The sequence below is a fragment of the Ipomoea nil genome, unplaced genomic scaffold (assembly GCF_001879475.1).
Source record: "Ipomoea nil cultivar Tokyo-kokei standard unplaced genomic scaffold, Asagao_1.1 scaffold0937, whole genome shotgun sequence".
In the NCBI taxonomy this organism is placed as follows: Eukaryota; Viridiplantae; Streptophyta; class Magnoliopsida; order Solanales; family Convolvulaceae; genus Ipomoea; species Ipomoea nil.
This window is the reverse complement of record NW_017617365.1, coordinates 1,839,741-1,860,619: the sequence shown is the minus strand read 5'-3', so window position 1 is coordinate 1,860,619 and position 20,879 is coordinate 1,839,741. Positions and strand designations below refer to the sequence as shown.

Sequence of the window (20,879 nt, the reverse complement as noted above, 5' to 3'; positions counted from 1 at the left end):
AAGCTTGAAGAACACTCCAACCACCCTTCAACAAAACCTCTCAAACACTGCACAGACGGACTAGGTTCCTCACTACGACCCAGCCGGTGTCGTCGACGTCACGGAAAGTCGCCGAAAAACCCCTCACGCACCGGCGCGTGGATCGGCAAGCAGCTATCGCGGTGGCGCGTGACGGCGCGTGGCAGCTTCGGTGGCGTCACGATTTCACGGCGAAGCCTCACCGTCGTCCTCCGGTCGCAACCCACCCCTCACCCTTGCCGCCGCTCTGATACCATGTGATAAAGTGTATGCAAAGAAGTTTTTGTAGTTGTATATTATTGTATTGAATGTACAGAAGATAAACAAACCTATATATACAAGCTAAGGGAAGAACTAAGCCACTAATTGCAAAATTCAAACCCTAAGGTTGAGAGTAATTATATTCTCTCAACCGTAACCCAACTTCTCTAATATATTTGAGTGTATATTATGCAATGAAGCTATAGTTATATTGAAATGATCATGTAGTTGTGTTTTAATGAAACTATAGTGTATATAAAATTAAAATAAATAACATTTTCACATATTTGAGTGTATAAATATTGAAAGAAACTGTAGTAATATCGAAATGAAACTGTAGTTATGTTGAACTGACACTGCAGTGTATACAAAATGAAACTGAATAACAGAGTTACTTTTTGTGAAACGGCGCGAAAAGGGTGCTGTTTCTTTCATTAAACAAAACGACTTCGTTTTGAAGTTCAGTGCATAATCGATTATGCACCGCGGTGCACGATATAATTTTCCCTTTGAACTAAACTAGGCTAACCAAGTTAAAATATTAGTCATGTTGGATCAATCATTATTGTGTGCACCATGGTCCAAACAAGTTGTATGGGCCATATTTTGTATACTGTAAAATAATGTACATTCAGTACAAAGATAATGTACATTGCATTCAGAGGATGTACATTATTTATGTACTGAGTGTACATTATATTATATAATGTACATTCAGTACATAAATAATGTATATTTAGTATATTAAAACTATATTTTTTTGTTATGGTCCACACAGTAATTTGCCATGTCAGATTGAGACAAACAATAAAAATGTGAGTCTGGCCTAGTCCAAAACCCTTTTTTTTTTAATTTTAAAAAAATGTCTTTTCATTTTCTTTTGTTTAAAGTTATTACATTTATTAATGCACAATTAAAATATGGGTTGAGTTGCACTCAATCAACCAATACAAATCTTTACTTGACCCACAGCCTTAAAAAATTAGAATAAGAAATAATGTTTTTTCCCTAATTTTTTTAGTTCAGCGTTTTTTTTTTTTTTTAAACAAAGACTTAATGCATTAAATCACGAGAAAGACAATTAACAAGGAAAGCTGGTGGGGTATTAAACCATTCCCCATGATCGGACTCAGAAAAGGCCGCCCTAGCAACAGTGTGAGCAGCACAATTCACAGATCGTCTAACAAAACGGAATTGGACATCATCAACCATGGATGCCAATTTTTTTACATCATCAACTAAAAGACCAAAAGTTAAAATAAAAGAGGAAGCTGAAAGAGAATAAAAAACAGTTTGGGAGTCCATTTCCACATCAACATTGCCTAGACCTGTATCCTTAAGCCAACTCATAGCCTCCGTCACACTGATAGCCTCGACTTCATTAACGGTATAGGTCCCGTCTAGCCTCACATTCTTTGCTGCCAAGAAAACTCTATCATGATCTCGCAGAACCCACCCTAACCCGATCCTGTTATTCGTTAAATCCAAGGAGGCATCTGTGTTGAGCTTTATCGTCCCATAATCCGGACGGGTCCAGTGTTGAACTTCAGTGAGCGAGTCACCTGCATTGTCCTTAGTATTAGCATGAACACAATTTTGCCAGTAGGTGATTGCTCTGTGCAACATAACATGCATTTCGAAAACAACCCCCTGCCAAACATATTCATTTCTACCACACCAAATACCCCAACATGCCATAACAAACTTTGAAAGCTATTCACCACTTACAAGTTTTACTACACCAAAGAACCACTCAACAGTGTTACCATTAGCAACTCTCGACACAGGTATGCCAAGTAAGTCCCAGACTCGCACCGCTTCCAGGCATTGGGCAAAGATATGATAGGCACTCTCATGATCCCTCCTACACATATGACAAGATAAAACACAATGAATATTCTTTGTCTGTAGGGCATCCCTAGTCGGTAAGTAGGAAGAAGCCAACTGCCAGCAAAATTGCTTGACCTTAGGCGGTACAAATAAATTCCAAACACGAGACTAAGGTCTTTCATCATACACCATACCACATAACTGCTTATAGCACGATTTAACTGTGTACTCGCCTTTTTATCATAATAACAGTACCACGAGTCTCGTGGTTTATGCAAGGAGATGAGAATATTTAAAATTAGATTAGCATCACGGGCTTCAAAAGTGTTTAGAGTTTTTACATTCTGTCAATACTTGATTAAATATTCGTTAGATTTGGCCGAGCTTAATTATTAATTTACTTAGTTGATAGTTATTATATTTATTAATTAATGTATTTAATTTTATTATAAGTTACAAGTTAAAATTTATTTGTTTAAATCTTTTTATTACTGTTATTGTTAATCTTTATAACTATTATGAATTTTAATTTAAATCTTTATTGTAATATGTTTTTGTTCAATTTTAAAAAATGAATCAAATATATATATATATATATATCTACTATATATATACTAATAAGAGCCCAAGAGAGTTAGACCTATAATGGGTAGAAAAAATGGCGGTCACAGATTTTAATCAAATGAATGGCTCAGATTGATTAAAAGATTGATCAGATTTAAATTTTACACTAAAATTTCCTAAAATACCCACACACCATTACTAATTTCGTTAAAATTTTAAGAATTGCCGTTAGTTCACCGTTAACTTACTCATTGATTTTAATAAAAAAGGGTCTTAGGTTCGAACCTCATCCCAATCAAAGTTGGCATAATTAGTACTCTATTTTACTCTTATTAAATTAAATAAATAATAATTTCGTAGTTACAACAAAAAATAATACATATGCATTTCTTTAATTTAGAATTATGTGTTCACAATGTCTTTATTCAAAAAAAAAAATTATTCATTATCAATAAATTAAATAAGATAAATAATTTTATTAGTTATATTGTCTTTATTTTTCTTCAATATAAAAATTCTTTATATTCAAATTTATTAATTGATTATATTCGCTACATTGTCCTTACAATGTCTTTATTCAGTGAAAAACAAATTATTAATTATCAATAAATTAATTAAAAGAAATATTTTCATTAGTTATATTGTCTTTATTTTTCTCAAATGTAAAAATTTTTACATTCAAATTCATCAATTGATTATATTCACTACATTATCTATTATCTTTTTTTGTGCACTATTTTTCTAATTAAATATCAAAGTTATAACATAAAATAATGCTATATATTTATTTACCAAGTATTTTATTAATACCATGAAAAAATTAAAAAAATATAATTAATAAAGGCAACTATATTAACTACTTGAGAGATTTTGTGACAAAGAGAGTATTCAAATCACACAACAAATTAAAGTGAGAACTACATCGCAATGTCCTTGTTTGACAATCAGCAGTTAGCGGTTAGCATTAGCGGATTATACTAGCAGATTTGACCAGCGAATTTATTTAATTATTAACATTGGGTAGAAAAAATGACCGCCAAATTATTAAATCAAATGAATGGTTCATATTGTTCAGGTTTTAATTTTTTTCTTTTAAGATTTTCTAATTTATCCTTAATTATATGATTATCCATTTAACTTTTCCGTTAATTCACCGTTTGTCTAATTCTAATATTAAAGTCTAATATAGAATTATAACTACACCATTAATCTAATTCTAATATTAAAGTCTTAATAGAACTTAACCACAAATCATAATGTCGGAATCTCCTCAAACAATATTAGTATATATTTCATATTTTATACCCTAATTTTTATTTGTTCTCCCTTATGTCCCGTATTTGGTTTCAACCATACCTATACAATTATTTTATCGACAATTATAATCAATATTGACTATATTATCTTGCATTTGTAAAATTAGAATTACCTATTTAACCCGCACGGGCTTAGCTCAATGATTTAGTGGGTAGTATTTGGGAGAAGAGACCAAGGTTTGAACCTCAGCGGCGGCAATGCGGGAATTATGTCCAAAGTGGGCAGATTCCTTGTCCGTACCAGCATTTGGCCCTGTCTGCTGAACCATTGAGTCACCGTGATTTACAACTTCCCACAATGCTCTGTCGGGTCGGAGTGTGGGGGGACCCTTGGGGTTGGGGACTCAACCTTTGGGAGAAGAATTACCTATTTAAATACGCAAATTCAACCTTCAATTATCTATGCATGAACAATTTCAATATAATCTTGCCTTAATATACTTTAAAGTACTTATTTAAAAAAAAAAACATTAGGCATTATCCTAATCGCGCAATGCGCGTAAAAAACTAGTATATATATAAGTTTCTAACTTACCGCCAAATAGAAAAAAAAAAAAAAAAAAAAAAAAAAAAAAAAAAAAACTATTTTTCAGTTTTGCAGCGAAACACCATAAAATAAAAAAATGTTTTTAAAAAAATGAGTTATTTTTAAAAATTTATTTTTTTAATTTTTATTTTCAAATTACCAAATGTTCCAAATGGACCTATTTCATTTGGAAGTGTAATTTGACTTTGAAAGTGAAATATGGTGAAGGACTAAAAGAGGATAGAAGAGATAGTATAAGACAGCTCTGCTGAGGTTTGCTTGTTTTCTTTAGATTTTCTTGGTTGTTTGTTTTCTTTCTCAATGATTGTGTATTGTGATGTAGACATCTTTCCATTTAGGGGTCGTTTGGTTCACGGAATGTCAGATTACCTTAGGGAATGTTAGATTGCTGGGAATGTTAGATTACTGGGAATGTTAAAATTGAGGTATGTAATATAATCATGTTTGGTTTAGGGTTATCTTTTATTCACACACACATATTTTCATATATTTTAATAAATTTAAAAATTAAAATAAATAAATAAAATAACGGTATCATATATAATTACATGATTTTAAAATATTAACTAAAATATTGAACTTGAGAAACAAAATTATTTTATATGCTAACCTAACATAATAAAAATAAAAAATATATAATTACAAAAATAATTTTATATATATGTGTGTGTGTGTGTAATAAACTAACATAACCAAGGTTATCTTACATAACCTTAGAAATTGAAGGGAATCACATTCCCTTCAAAATCCTACGTGGAGGGAATGTGACATTCCTGGGGAATGTTAGATTCCCTGAGATAACGTGAACCAAACATAGGAATGTGAGCATTGAAATGTCACATTCCCTTGGTTATGTTATATAACCTGAACCAAACGCCCCCTTAAGCTTATTTGATAAAAGTACCATCAAATGGTATGTAATTTGACATTTTATCATCAGTTGATTTCAGAGATTCTTTTGGCTTTTTTTTTTTTTTTTTCTTTTCTCTCTCTCTTTTTTTTTTTTTTTTTTTTAAGGATAATTGTAGTCCGCCTATTAACATTTTATACAAATTTTTATAATTTTTTAATCAATCTAGAAAAGTCCTTTCTTTAATGTGTGATATTTTATTTAAAATATTAATTTCTTCTTCTAAATTTATTTTCAAATATTTATTCTTTGATGAGACGATATGATTTGTTGGTATTATTTATTATTCCATGATTTAAGAATGTAAAGAAATAGAACGAGACAATAATTTTAATATGAATATCCAAAATAAAAAATCATAGGTGTTTTTGGGTTAAGATAAGCTAAGTATTTCACTATTTAATGTGATATTTGTGTACAATGATCATTTGGCTCCAATTGGAAGATATCACAATCATTATTGTGCAGACCATAAATAAAAAGTACATTATTTAAGAAAAATGACAACATTGACCCCTAAATCAAACGGATAGTGCGTGTAGACCATAAATAAAAAGTACATTATTTAAGAAAAATGACCACATTGACCCCTAAATCAAACGGATAGTGCAATTTAGTCTCCTAAGTGAAAAAAGTTTCATTTAAATTTCATAAATTGGTTAAAATTTTCAATTAAGTTCAAAATTATTTATTTGACAGGTTAGTGCTTTCTAATGCTGATATGTGTCTCTTTTTTTTTCTTTTTTTTTGTTTATCTTTATATTTTTCTTTCTGTTTATTATTATTATTACTAAATTTGTTTGTTTATTTGACAGGTTAGTGCTTTCTAATGTTGATATGTGTCTCTTTTTTTTCTTTTTTTTTTTTTTTGTTTATCTTTACATTGTAGTATCTGTTCATATACTTTCTCAACCTACTGAAACACAAAAAACCAATAACGCCTCCACTAAGGCTCAAACTCACAACCTTCCAAATGGAAGTCCAACTCGGGTACCATTAGACCACATAGTCCTGGTACTAAATTTGTTTATTTATTTTACTTCTTCATACAACCACCGACTGTAGACATCCGATGACTTTCCTCATTCAAGGACAACCACGACAATAAAAAATGATGGCCGTGGTTATCTGGCAGCAAAGATTGTAATGAAAACGGTGTTTGAATTAACTATTTTGAGCTACGTTTTAAATAAATTCAACACCGGGACTTATTTTATTTCTAAAATCTTAAATTCTCGGGTACATCGCATATCAAGTTTTTGACCCAAAAGTCAATCTGAGTGAAACCGGGACATATCTGAGAAACCTAAACCAAGTGGTCATCTAGAAATGATTTTTTGAAAAATCTAGTTTTGACCCCAAACTATTTAAAATCACTTTTCTAGACTATGGTCCATGTCGCAAGGTGGACCACAAGCTTCCAATAGCATTGTCTGGTTTCTTTAGCAGCAAAACACAGATTAACATTCCACCCTCAACCAATCATTGAAGGATCTCCTAGGGTTTTGTAACCTTTAAATACCACAGTATTCCATTGGTCATCCCTGATCTCCTTTTTGCCTCTCCACTCTCTAAGTCAGCCAAGAGAAAGAAGAAAACACAGTAAGAAATTCTCAGCTTTCATCTTATCCTTCCACCTCATTCTCCTTTTAGGTCTTCATCCTTTACCTTTAATCACTGAGTTCTCCCTTAAGGGAGGTTTGTGTGGTTTGTTTGGGGAAGTTAGGTGGTGAAGGAGGTGTTGTCTGTGTTGAGAGGAAGGGGGAAATCCACTCAAGAAGAAGAAGAAAATCAAGGTATAACCCATGGACTCCCAACTAGCTTTATTTTGACTTTGTGAAGTCTAGATTGAAGTGTGATGCTTAGAAAATGCTAGATTATTGTTGTTGTTGAGCTATTAGTGATCTATTGTTGATCTATGATTGTGTTGTTGAGGATTTGGGAGTGTTGAATTGCTCAAAGTTTGTTGCAGGTGAAGAAGAAACCCTCTGGTGCACACTGTTTGTGCACTAGACATGTTCACGGAACTAGCCAACGGCCCTAGTCAGGGACCGCTGGCTAGCCCAGTGGAGAGCCGGCCCTTGGGCACGGTTCTAAGCTAGAACCGTTGCCCAAGGCCGCTGCTTAGTGGAGCCAAGTGGAGGGGTTCCTCAAGCCCCGCCACAAGCTCCGCCAGGCCAAGTCTATGTAGTGGCTGGGCCCTCTATGGCTTAGCTACATGTCGTTCGGACCGGGACTCGTGGGCCCTTGAGGTTCAGACACTTGGGCTCGTTATGACGCACTAGTAGAAATTGATTTCGTTGAATTTGGAGTTTGAAATGCTTAAATTACAGTAGAATTTGTGTTGAGTTTCGCTATTGAAGTGTACTGTAATTGTTTTACAGTGAAGAAGAATTTTGAAATGTTTGAGCTTAGCTATTTGAATGAGAAGGATGATCATTATTAGATTGTTGGATTTAAAATCATGATCATTATTTGTTAAGTGTCGCTTGATTAGCATGTCTAAATATCCATTGTTAATTATTGCGAAACTTTGCCAACAATATGAGATTTTAGTATGCCCAGAGCATGATTCATAGTTTACAGTAAATGAATGCTACTAGCATATGAAGTATATTTTGAGTTTAAAGAGCATGATCAATACTTGTTAAGTATTTGCTAAGAAGTTTTGCTAAGTATTAAGTGACAAGCATGAAGTAGTACATTGTTGGTTTGAATCACAGTGAAAGAGAAGTTAAAGCATTCTTTATAGTAAAGAGCACGTTTAGCATATCATGATCTAAAGTGGATTAGTGGCTCTAAGTAAGCCTGAGTATTCTTTCAAAAACCTATATCTATTTTGGAAAATCATTATCTAGTGGCATTGAGAAGTTGCATGATATTTGATTTCCAATTTGTGAGAAAAGAAAATTGTTGAGAAACTATGTGCATGAGATTGCATAAATAGATTTGTTGCATAAGAAAGAAATGCATGAGTTATATCTATATGTATCTAGTGTGAGTGATCCGAGGTTTTGGGAGACCCGTTAAGACTATGTCCTTTCGGAAGGAAAGAGAAAGAAAGAAAGTTGGGAAAGAAACGGACATTGTGATCCGATGTGAAGTAACGAGGTCAATATTCCCGAGTTACTAGGTAGGATATTACCCGCCGGGCTTGGAATCCCGGTCAGGGGGTGTGCACACTGACAAGTATTGTATTTGATTCCACAGAGTTTGAGAAAAGAGCCAAGAGAGTGGTTCTGTGGGCGAGATGAGTATTAGGTCGGCTAGATGCCGAGCCCAGATAAGTCCGTTCACATTATGGTGAAGTTCCTACCTCGCCCATGAGTAAAGGTAAAGAAAGAAAGCGAGTCTATGTGACTCAAGAGAAAGAAAGAGAAAAGCGAGTCTGTGTGACTCAAGTGAAAGAAGAGAAAAGTGGGTCATTGTGACTCTAAGAAACTTCCACCGAACAAGTGTTCCTTGTTACCAAAGAAAGAGTGCATATGTATATTTATCTATACTTATACTAAAGCATCATGTTCATTTTATTGCATGATTAAATGATTTGCACGTGTTGCATGAAAGTATGAGAAGAAGCATGGCTTTACTTTGTAATTATTGATTATCTTGATAGCATGAGATTGCATGTTAAAGTTTAAGTATATTTACCCATCAGTTTGAGCATGAGTAGTGTATTTCACCATGATAAGTCATATATGTGAAAGTATGAGATTGTTGATGAGTTAAATGATTGAGAAAGTATGCCTATTTGATAATTAGGTTACAAGCATATAAAATTACGGTTGAGTATGTTTAAGTGTTGTTTAAAGTGATTGAGAATACTTGATCCAAGTGTATGTGACAAATATTTTCCAAAAGTATATGCTATAGTACTTTACAGGGTTGAGTGGCGTTATACTTAGCTTCGTGCTAACGGGTTGTTTTCTACTTGTTTGTTTGTTAACCTCTTTCAGGTGGGCCCAGTTCTTGAGAGTGATTGAGTTAGACTATCTTAGCTTAGAGTGCTAGTTGTAGTCTAAACTCTATTCAGTTATGATTGGTGAGACTCGGTTTTAGATCTATTTAGATGTTTTGATGGTGTTGATCGAACACCGGGGTTTTATTCCCCAAGTTTGATTAAAGTTAGTTATGCTTGACTTTGTTTAGATCTTTTTCTTGCCTGTGCAATCACCGTGAATGGTAATTGTGGCGGTGACACCTCTTGAAGTTTGATTATTAAGCTTTTAATGCTATTTACTTGCTTGATTAGTTTCCCTTTTAAGTTAAGTCTTGTTAATAAGGTTTAAGAAAAGTGGGGTGTTACATCCACTCCCCCCCCCCCCCCCTCCCCTCAGCGGGCGAGGCTAACTGTCTACGAGCCTCCGAGAGACAAACCAAACTCCGAAAACAGCCAAGTCTCTCAGTGGGCGACGTTGACTGCTTAGGAGCCCCCGAGAGACAAAACAAACTCCGAAAACTTGCATACGGCGTAGCTGCCCACCCCGACTCCGTGTTTGAAGAGGTCGCCTGAAAAGGCGCAGTCCGCCGTCCTCGCGGAGAGGGGTGACGAATTCTCCTAACCTGTTCGCGGCATCGCCACATACCCAAACTTCATGCCTGAAAAGGTTCAGCCAACCGTACGTCCTCGTGGGGAGGGGTGACAAATTCTCCAAACATGTTCGCGGCATGGCCGCATACTCAAACTTCATGCCTGAAAAGGTTGCCTAAAATGGCACAATCAGTTGTCCTCATGGTGAGGGATGACAAATTCTCCTAACATGTTCGCAGCGTGGTCGCATACCCAAACTTCATGCTTGAAAAGGCACAGTTAGCCGTCCTTGCGGGGAGGGGTGACGATCAGTTGGGTACAAACAACACTACAACGAACTAACCCAAACTTTATTGCTAGCTAGACGACTAAATAACCAGCGAACTAGTAGTGTTTTAACCGCTAGGGACATACAAAGATTCGTTTAAAAGAATCAGAATTGACTAACTACTAGTAAAACATATTTAAATAGTGAGCGTTCCACGGGCTCACCCTCTGTGGTTTCCAGCCTGTAGGTCCCCAGGTAGACTTCTTCTGTTATTTTGTTAGGCCTTTCCCATTTTATTTCCATTTTCCCCCTTCGGTCAGCCGTCTAGCCTCTCGATTCCGCAGGATCAGGTCGCCTACCTAATGATACCGGATGCACGACCCTTTGTCCTAATACCACTTGACCACTTGTTGCTACTCGGCCATTCGTCCATAAGCTGCATCCCTTCTTTCTTCCAAGAAATTCTTCTTAACCTGCAATGTTTCCTCGTTTCCTTCGTCATTGTATAATAGTATACGCCGACTAGGCACTTGGATCTCGGTCGGGACCTTAGCCTCAAACGCGTATGCTAGCGAGAGGGGGGTTTCCGCAGTCGCTCTTTGGGGAGTCGTCTGGTATGCCCATAACAGTTTCTCTAGCTGCTTAACCCAAGTTCCCCCTAACTCCTCCAACCTCTTTCTCAAACCGTCCAAGAGGGTGCGGTTTAGATTCTTCACTTGCTCGTTTGCCTGTAGGTAGGCCACGAACACTTTAATGTGCTGAATCCCTTGCTAGACGCAAAACGTCGCGAATGCTCGATTGTCGAACTGCCTTCCATTGCCCGTGACCAGGTGCTCAAGTAGTCCGAATCTACATACGGTGTTATTCTATATAAATCGTCGACATTGATACTCCGTGATGGTGGCTAATGGTTCCACTTCGACCCACTTGGTGAAATAATCCACAGCTGCTATGCAAAATTGCACACGCACGGGAGTTTGCGGTAGTGACCCAAGAAAATCGACTCCCCACTAGGCAAAGTGAATTGCTGTCGTGATCGGCGTGTAAAAGGTGGCTGGTCGGGTATCCCTTTTGGCAAATGACTGGCAGGTCGGGCATTTCATTACTTCCTCCGCGCAATCTTTCACTATAGTCGATCAGTAGTACCCTTGAATAATAAGTTTTCGGGCCAACGTGTTAGCGCCTTGGTGCGCTGCACAATCCCTCGATGAGCCTACATCATGAAGATCTTTGCCTCATTGGGGAGCAAGTAACGCAATAGTGGTCCTCTGAAAGATCGTTTATATAATTGGCCATCCATTATCTCGTAGGAGGGGGCCCTTCTATGCACGTGGTCGGCGTCTTCTTTCTTGTCAGGCAGCTCGGAATCCTGCTTTTACGTTATGATATTCGCGATCAAAAACCACTCGGGCTGGGCTTTGGGATCTGGATGGGGGGTAGGCATTCGAATAACCGCTCAAACGAACAGTGTTTCAGTACTCGACCTTTCCATGATCTCAGTCCGACAAGCCATCGAGAGATGTTCGGGCACACCTCCCTGCACCAATTTCGATAGAATGTTAGCCTCCGCATTCTCTACTCAGGGAAGGTAGATAATTTCAAAGACCGTCAATTTGTCCAGGAGCCCCTCGGTCACGTCTTTGTATAGCTTCAGTCTTTCCTCTATGGTCTCGCACTCGGCTTTCAGCTGACTGACCACCAAGCGATAAGTAGTCTCGATCCGTACTCGGGTAGCTTTGAGCGCCCGGACTTGACAAAGCTCGCCGATGACAGGCTCATACTCTGCCTCGTTGTTCGAGGTCCGAAACTGGTACTGCAATGCATAATATAGGTGAAACCCTTCAAGAGTCGTGATCATCACGTTGCTTCCACAGTGCCGACTGCTGGTGGCCCCATCTGTATGTATCTCCCATCAATCGGCTTCGCCAAGTATATCAACTGGCTGAGAATCGTTGGTCAGCGCAGAACATTCCACTATGAAGTCGGTCGAGGACACTCCAGCTACCCAGCCTGATCGCCCATCCGGGCCAGTTAGGAACCCGGACGGGGACACGTTGTATGTGGAGCCTGGTCGCTCGGGTGCTCGTGCTATCGTTGCTTGTGAAGGTGGCCTCTTCCCTTGAACTACTAAATGTCACAGGCAATCAAGATCGACTTCCCTCCACGCTCCAGGCTGAGTGCCCAGGCCAATTGGGGTATCTATCATGAATAATTATATTTTAAGTACAAATAGCAAATTGAATAAAAGTAAGGTACATATAAAAATTAATAAGGAGTTCACGAGTACTTTGACCTACCTAGATAATGGTCATTAAACGGTAATTTTACGAATAAAATGTAACATTATATTTTTTTTCCGATTCATTTGTATTTCATACAAATTGTTTGATTTATAATTGAATTATTTTTCGAGTGAATTCCATTTTTGGTCCTATTGTTATAGGGAATTTTTCAATTTTAGTTCACCATAATTATTTTTGCCACATTGCGTCCACTATTATTAAAAGTGTTCCAATTTTAGTCCATTTTAAGATTTTTCGTGGACTAAAATTGGAACACTTTTAATAATTGTGGACGCAATTTGACAAAAATAATTATGGTGGACTAAAATTGGAATGACCCCTATAACAGTAGGACCAAAAATGGAATTTACTCTTATTTTTTTGAGTACATAATTGAATTATTTAATTCTTATTTAGCCATTAAATATTCCTAATACAATAAATACTATATTAGAAGTCATTAGGAATTTGCCGACCTATATCGTATTTTACTATCATAGTTACTATTTCATGGTCAAATAATATTTATGTTAAATTTTTTTTTAAAAAAAATTTCTTATAATTTTAAAATTTGACTTTTTGTTTTTAATAACAAAAGTTATTTACTAGCTAGTACAATATCAAATAATTGAAAATGAATTACAAATAAGTTATGTTCGTTATCTTTAACTGGACGGACACACGAAATGGATGAAAGAAGAAACAAATAATACCGCAAATTTAAAATTGATTTATTAAGTTTTTCATGTATATTTGTTTAGAAGTTGCAAAAATCACTACTTAAAAGGCCAATTGAATTAGGAGCTAAGGACAAAGAATTTCTTGGCAAAACATTATAATTAATTTTTTACAAACAAATAGTTAAATATATAAATAATAAAATACACGTTAATGATCTTGTGGTCTAGGGATACAAAGTGAGTCTTCCAAATAGGAGGTCATTGGCTAAGCCTCAGCGGAGGCAGTATTAAAACAATTGTGCAGACAAATTGTTCAACAATTTAGTCAAATACTTTAGGAGTTGATTAATAATGTAGCTTTCATGTTATCTTTTCCATTGAATTCCAATGAAAAGAGGAGCGTCAGTGATTTCAATAAGAATAGTAAGAGTGGAAGATAATTACCATAATTAGATACACTCATTCTTTGGGATCACCACCCACTTGGAGTGGTACCTATTTAATACGAGATTGCATTGTATCATAATATAATAGTTAATCAAAACAAAAGATTGAGCCCATATGGTTGATGATGATCTTAATTAAAATAATCTTGGTTCAAGATTATATATAATAATTAAACATTATAATTCCAATAAATAGGATAAATACAAAATTGGTGTACTTTATATATGTGTGAGTTCAGGTAAGAACACATTTCCGTATAAAAATTTATTGTTATTAAATTTTAAGTTACTTTGCAATAATTATATAATAAACTCTGCTCTTAAGTTTGCAATAATTATATAATGAACTCTGCTCTTAAAAGTTTTATTAATTATAAAATGATGGAATAATAGTTTTGAAAGGGAGATTGAGAGAGAGCGAGAGATGAAATGATGGAATAGTAGTTTGGATTGTGGAGAAGAATTAAAGTGAGCAATGGAGAGATGGGAAATTAAATGTGGAGAAGCTAAAGAAAGGAATATTATATCCAAAATAAAAGCAAACACAAGTGCAAACACTTTCAAACAAAGAATTGAAAAGATGCAAAATAAAATAAAGCAAAAGAAAGTTATCACAAACTCCCAAGTATAAGGCTTCAAGTAATGTTGGATCTGAAAGGAAAGGAAAGAAAAAGAAAAGGAAAAGTAGTAGTACTCACTACAGTATGCTTATCATCATGAATATCATGATCAAGAAGATAGTCTTGGAAAACTAAAAACAAAACAAAAAACATACATGCACACACTCCAAATATAAATAACCATCACAAACTCCAAGTATTCATATCATAATTCATATAATATATATCTGGGTTTTCAATTCTGAGATTCAGAGAAGTGAATTGAAGTATATATATATATATAATTCTAGGGCTTCCAAGCTGAAGCCCATACTACTGGCTCATCTTTCCATGTCAAGTATATTCCTGATGTTGATGATGATGAGGTTGTATTGTCTTCCCCGGCGGCTTGTTGTTGAAGTGCCCATCCGCCTTTGTACCTTTTCAGCAAGGCCTTAACGTCGTCAACTGCGTCGTCGTTGAGGGTAAAAGGCGAGAAGCCGGCGTCCCGGAGCTTCTCCGACCACTGGATTCCTCTCTCTCGGTTCTCGGAGTCTCCGTCGCTGATCTGTTCGTCGCAGCCCAAAACCCTAAGTATGCTCCTCGAGCACTCTCTCTCCAGCATCAACCTCTCGTTGCTGGTTGCTGGGAAGCTCTCCGCCAGCATCTCCAAGTAGAGCGTGTAGAATCTGAGGCACTCCTCGAAGCACTTGACGAAATCGTCTCTGTTGTGGGTGAAATCCGCGTCTTCCTCCACGACGGTGACCACTTTGGGGCGGAGGGATCGGAAGGTGCGGAGAATCTCGCCCCTTTCCTCCACCGCCACTCGTCTCAGTGCGCCGATGCAATTGATCGCCACGGATTCGTCGTCTCGCACGTTTAAGACGTCTTTGGTGATCTCTCCTAGGTGGGTTAGCCCGCTCACGACGTTGAACTCGAACGGCACGCCCATCAGCCTCGCGAATTTCTCCATCCTCTGCGCTATTTCCTTCATGAACGACTTAACCACCGTGGCGGCCGTGACCACCACCGTGAGCTTAAGGTGCGGTGTCTCGTCGTTCCGCGTGGCGAGGGCTTCGAGCAAGGTAGGCCATTGGGTGCAAAAGGTGTTGCTAATGTCGATTATGTGAAGCTTGGTTTCGCCGTCCAAGGCCTCCAAGATGGCGCCGTTGGAGGCGACGTGACCGAAAGTGGTCCAGGGGCTCACCTCTTGGAACTTGAGGATCAGTTTCCGGGCGGAATCAAAGCTGTGGCTCTTCTCGGAGACGGAGAGGAGGGTTTTGTAGCACTTGGGCCCGGTTTCAGTTGCCTTGCAAAACAAGGCTTGCAAGAAATGCGCGGCGAGTTTCTGGTCGCAGTCCCCGTAGGGCGACGCCAGCTCGTTCAGCATCCACAGCAGCTGGTGGATCTTGGCGGAATCTTTCTCTGAAATCGCGCCCGCGCATTCCCTCAGGAGCCGCTCCGCCCACTTCCCGCCGTCCCTGTCGGCGGAGCCCTCCGCCGCCGTCGGATCCAACGGCGGCGACCGGCTAACGTTGCTTTGCATATCTACGTACTATCACCACCTCGTTATGATGAGCATTGGAATTGGGTTTCAATTGGGATGAGAAATGATTTGTGGCTTTTGAAGGGAAAAGACTTGAGTCCATGTGGTTATGGAGCCCTCTTTAATTTGCTCTTGTTTTCAAAGTTTAAAGCCATTTTCATTTTCAGATGTGATGATGAGAAATTATCCCCCCAAAAATAATAAAACTAATTCATTATTAGGCTTTGCATACGTACAAACACAATATACTAATTAATATTTAATATAATTGTGGTCAACGTCACGCTTTGGTTTTATCTATTATATATTGCTTATTTTTATCCCAAAATAATATAATTTAAATAATTACCAATTTTCAATTCTCATCTCAGCAACGCTACGCTAATCCAAAGATTAATATAATTGTTTTCATCATCACTCTATGATTTTCCAAGTACGAGAAGCTCTGGATCGGATGATCTTCATAATTATTATTATTCTATCTGTCTTATTTTACATGTCTTAATTCATTAACTTTTTCTTTAGTATTTTTTATTTTTTTTATTTGATTTTATTTTTGTTTAATAATATTTTAAATTTAGTTTCTAAACAGGGCCGTATTTTAAGTTTTGGTGGCCCTGTTCTAGTAAATAAATGTGGCCCTACCAAAATCATAATTTTTAAAACTAATACATGCAAGTTTCGAACCTTTGACCTCCAAGTTAAAATACAATAAATACACATTCTTACCATCTCTTCATGAAACCTTTAAAGTTTAATTGAAAACTTTTTAATTTTTATTTTTAAACTAGCTAGGTAAAAATTAAATATTGAACCTCTAAAATTTGGGGCCCCTCTAAAATTGGGGGCCCTGTGCGGTAGCCCAGCTTGCACAGCCTAAAATCCGGCCCTGTTTCTAAATATATAAATTTTATATATTAATATTAAACTTAAATGAAAAACTGAATTAAAAATAAATTCAAGTCAAACTTTGTTAATCAAATCAAGCACATGCATAAAACAAAACGGATGGAGTATAAGAATATTTTAGTACTCAATGAATTTCTCTTATTTTATCAACTCCCAAAACAATAAACTCCTAAACACCTACTCTTTACCACTATTTTTGAACAATGAATAACAAACCTAATAAATCACGTACTATTAAAGTTACAGTATAATACTCTTGGACATGCATGAATTCTAGGGACCTAGCATTAATCTGGTGTAAGGTAGAAATTTAATATATCAAAACAATTAGAGTATAATTTAATGACAATGCAAATTGTACCCACTTTTTTATATTATACATATTCTTGATCGAATCCATCACGTCCTTTACACATTAGCACAAACGACATTGTTATGATAATCCACTTAATAATGTTATGAATATGCTCTGTACTTGATACAATTTTATCAAGCATATGACGTTATTGATATTACAAAAATTCTTTATACTTATAGTTATATATAAGATACTTTTGCCATCGTACTTGTCCATTTTTCTAAACTAAAATAAACCTATGCTATAACATATATGCTTTTTCCCTATATCACTGTTTGAAAGATTAGAAAGATCAGACAAAGAGTCATCAAATTTGTATGGGCAAAATAGGGAAAGTAATACCTTTTCTCTACTTTTTCATTAAGATGTCTCAATTTTTATGTACATATATGTATGCTATGGCTAACATTGTAATATAAGGATATAAACAATACAATACTACTTTTGTACATATTTTCAATTTAATCTATGAATATAATATCAGTAATAATTCCTCCAAAAGGTTGAACCCTAACCCTAAGGGCTCCCACACTCCGACCCGACAGAGCATTTGGGAGGATGTAAATCATGGTAACTCAACTGAACATGAACCACAGAGGCTAGACATTTGCTCACTGTGCACAAGGATGTAATATCAGTAATAATTTGATGTATGACAGAATGTGTATGTGAATACCTTAACCTAATAATTAGATTTCACATCATCAACCCCATAACCTTAGCTTTAGTAAGAGTTTGACTCTAATATCAAATCGAATAATGTGTTTCATTTTAATTAAAAAATTCTCATGCATGCATGATTCTAACTGTAATATGAAATTGAAAGATGTGTTTCATTTTAATTAAAATTTAAACGGATTGTTAAACAACACGTTTATTATTTATATGACTCTGTTTGGTAAATGGTTGTTAGCTGATAGCTGATAACTATTAGCTGATTGAATTAATTATGGGGTATAACTAGGGGCGGACCCAGCATGGGGGCAGCTGCCCCCACTTCCCCCACCCCCACCCTTATATTATCCTTGTATGTATATATGTATATATAGAACAGGTTTTAAGTATAAGTATAATAAAACACAAAAATTTTAATAAGTGTTGATTTGGTTTAGTTGGCATGGTGCATATTAGGCCTTTGGTAAAGTCAAGTGTACAAATATTGGTTTTATAACTTTTTACTATTATTAATAGTTAGTCCTGAGATGTGTAATTTATAATGCATTTTCTATTCTAGTTATTTTATCAAATTAATTATGTTTCATATTTTATTGTGAATATTTTTATAAAGTTTTGATATGTTTTATTTTTTACTCATATCTAAAAATATTTATGATTATATTTTTTTTAAGCGTTTCATCTTCTTTTTTTTTTTCAAATTATATTTTTCGTTGTAATGTTCCGCCCCCACTGACAAAAAATCATGGGTCCGCCACTGGGTATAACCAGTTGATGACATTAGTTGATTGTAGAAAGGTGTTTGGTAAATTAGCTGTTAGCTTATACCTTTTTTGTATAATTCCTTTTCTCAAAAAGGTAATTGAAAAAGTTGTTTTGAGCAGCTTTTTGAATTTTACAATTTTGAAGTTACAAAAAGCTAATTAACCAAACAGTCAGGGACGGAGCCATGAATTTTGTTGAGAGGGGGCGAAGAAGCAGCAACGGATCCATCAATTTTTTCGAGTGAAGGCGAAACATTAAAACAAAATAGATAATTTTTCAAAAAAAAATAAATTACCCATAAAATATAGGTATAAATATTATTGAATATGGTCAAAAAATAAAACACATAGAAATTTTATTAAAAATATTCATAACAAAATATGAAACATAATTAATTTGATAAAATAATTTGAATAGAGAACACATTATAAATTACACATCTCATTTTTAATATAAAAGAATGTTGTGTGTGTGTGTGTGTGTGTGTGTGTGTGTGTGTGTGTGTGTGTATTTTATTAAATATTTAAAAAGTTATTAACAATGTGATTGTGTTGAAGCCAAGATAAATTGTAAAATTGTGATCATGCCAACAAAAGATTCAAACTCTAAATCTTCACTATAACCAAACATATGCTCTGCCAACTAATCTATCTCAGTTCTTATTAACATTTATCTGTTACTTTATACTAATACTAAAACTTGTACTATATACACATATATACATACAACTATTATATATGGGGCGAGGGTGGGGTGAGGGGGGGGGGGGCAACTGTCCCCCCTGCCCCCCCGCCCCCCCTTTGGCTCCGTCCATGCAAACACTTATATTGATTTTTTAACCAAGTCAAACAATTAATAGTGGTCAAATAAGTCAAAAATTGACTGAAAAGCTAACCATTTTTTACCAAACACGCCTATATATATTACATTCAACATGGCAATGGTAATGCTACCCACCATTCTTAATATTTTTTGGATCAAATGGAAGGAGGAAACCCGGGAGTATACAACTACCATTGGCGACACGTAGGGACACCTAAAATATCATCATCTAAAGTTTCTAATAAATCAGGGAGGGGAGTTTGAAATATATGTGTTCCTTTTCCAAATGCCCCTGCCTTCGATACAAGCAAATCTGCAGCGCGATTCTGTTCACAAGCTATAAAGTTTAGCTCCTAGTTGATAATTCCACTTGCCTCTCATTTACATGCCATAAGTAGGTTATCTACAACATTTCCAAACATTTTACCTTTGTGAATGCCCTCTGTTATATCCATGGAGTCAGTTTCGATCTGGACGTAATTGAGATTAAGGGAACGAATCAACTGTATTCCTTTCAATAAAGCCCAAGCCTTAGCACCTTTAGGCGAGCATTTCCCAATGTTATGAATAAACCCACAGCGCCATAAGCCATTCTCATCCCTTAAAATTCCGCTACAGCTAGCCATGCCAGTGGTTTGGTCATGGCTCCCATCCAGGTTAATTTTAACCCAACTTTTTTTTTTGCTTGATCCACTTGATCTGACTCCATGGATGATTGGTTTGAAACATGCCTGGCTCATTTGCTTTAGCAAAGGCTTCATTGATCTCTCTAACTTGCTCATTGATTAGATAAATCCTTGAGGGTAACTCAGTCATGGTGTCTGTGAACACATTGTCATTCCTCCACCTCCAAAGCCAGCAGGTTGTGACTGCAAAGGTGATACACTATTTATGCTTACGATTGCTATCATCAAAGCCTCTTACTCCCGCACTCAGCCAATCTGCATCATCGTAGTTCGCATATCTCGCGTGAGACTAGGGAAGTAGTGCCTCCCACACCCTTCTTGCTAGTGGGCATTTGCAAAGAATGTGATCCATATCCTCAGGAATATTCTGAAAAGTCTTGCACGAAGTGTCGCTTGTAATATAAATCCTCTTCTTTCTCTATTGATATTGGTCATTAATCTATCATGCTTCGCTAACCAAAGGAAGGTACGGACTCTATTCGGCACCTTCAATTTCCAGATATCTCTCCACACTCTTTCATTGGACACTGGCATATTTTTTTCTGCGAGGTGGTAAGTCGAGCTGACAAAGGACTTCGGTTCTGGTTCATGTAGAATGATAAGGATTTCAAGGATCAATTTGTCAAAAATTGGGATAGCTATATAATCGTGAGCGTCACAGCAAGTGTTGAATATTTTAATTAATATTCTGAGAACGATTATATAAGCTTGATTCAACTAGTCGGAAAATTTGGTTGATTTGTTCTTGTTGATTGTGTTATAATTAACTTGATCAAAAATTCCAAATTATACTAGTATGAAATATATTCTGAGACAAATTGTTGGGACGTCAAATTAAGCTAGTTGAACTTTTGATTTGTTGTACC

At 36.0% G+C, this 20,879-nt stretch overlaps 1 protein-coding gene across 1 annotated transcript; it reads right to left on the bottom strand.

Moving 5' to 3' along the window:
• Positions 1 to 14,264: 14,264 nt before the first annotated feature.
• LOC109179574 (protein SHORT-ROOT-like) lies at positions 14,265 to 15,999 on the bottom strand. The gene has a single exon (XM_019329076.1). The coding sequence runs from the start codon at positions 15,796 to 15,798 to the stop codon at positions 14,560 to 14,562; it is 1,239 nt and encodes a 412-aa protein (XP_019184621.1). The 5' UTR covers positions 15,799 to 15,999; the 3' UTR covers positions 14,265 to 14,559.
• Between the last annotated feature and the right edge of the window lie 4,880 nt (positions 16,000 to 20,879).

What these genes read in the sequence shown, in the direction of transcription:
- LOC109179574 (XM_019329076.1), bottom strand. Translation starts at nt 15,798, where the DNA reads ATGCAAAGCAACGTTAGCCGGTCGCCGCCGTTGGATCCGACGGCGGCG.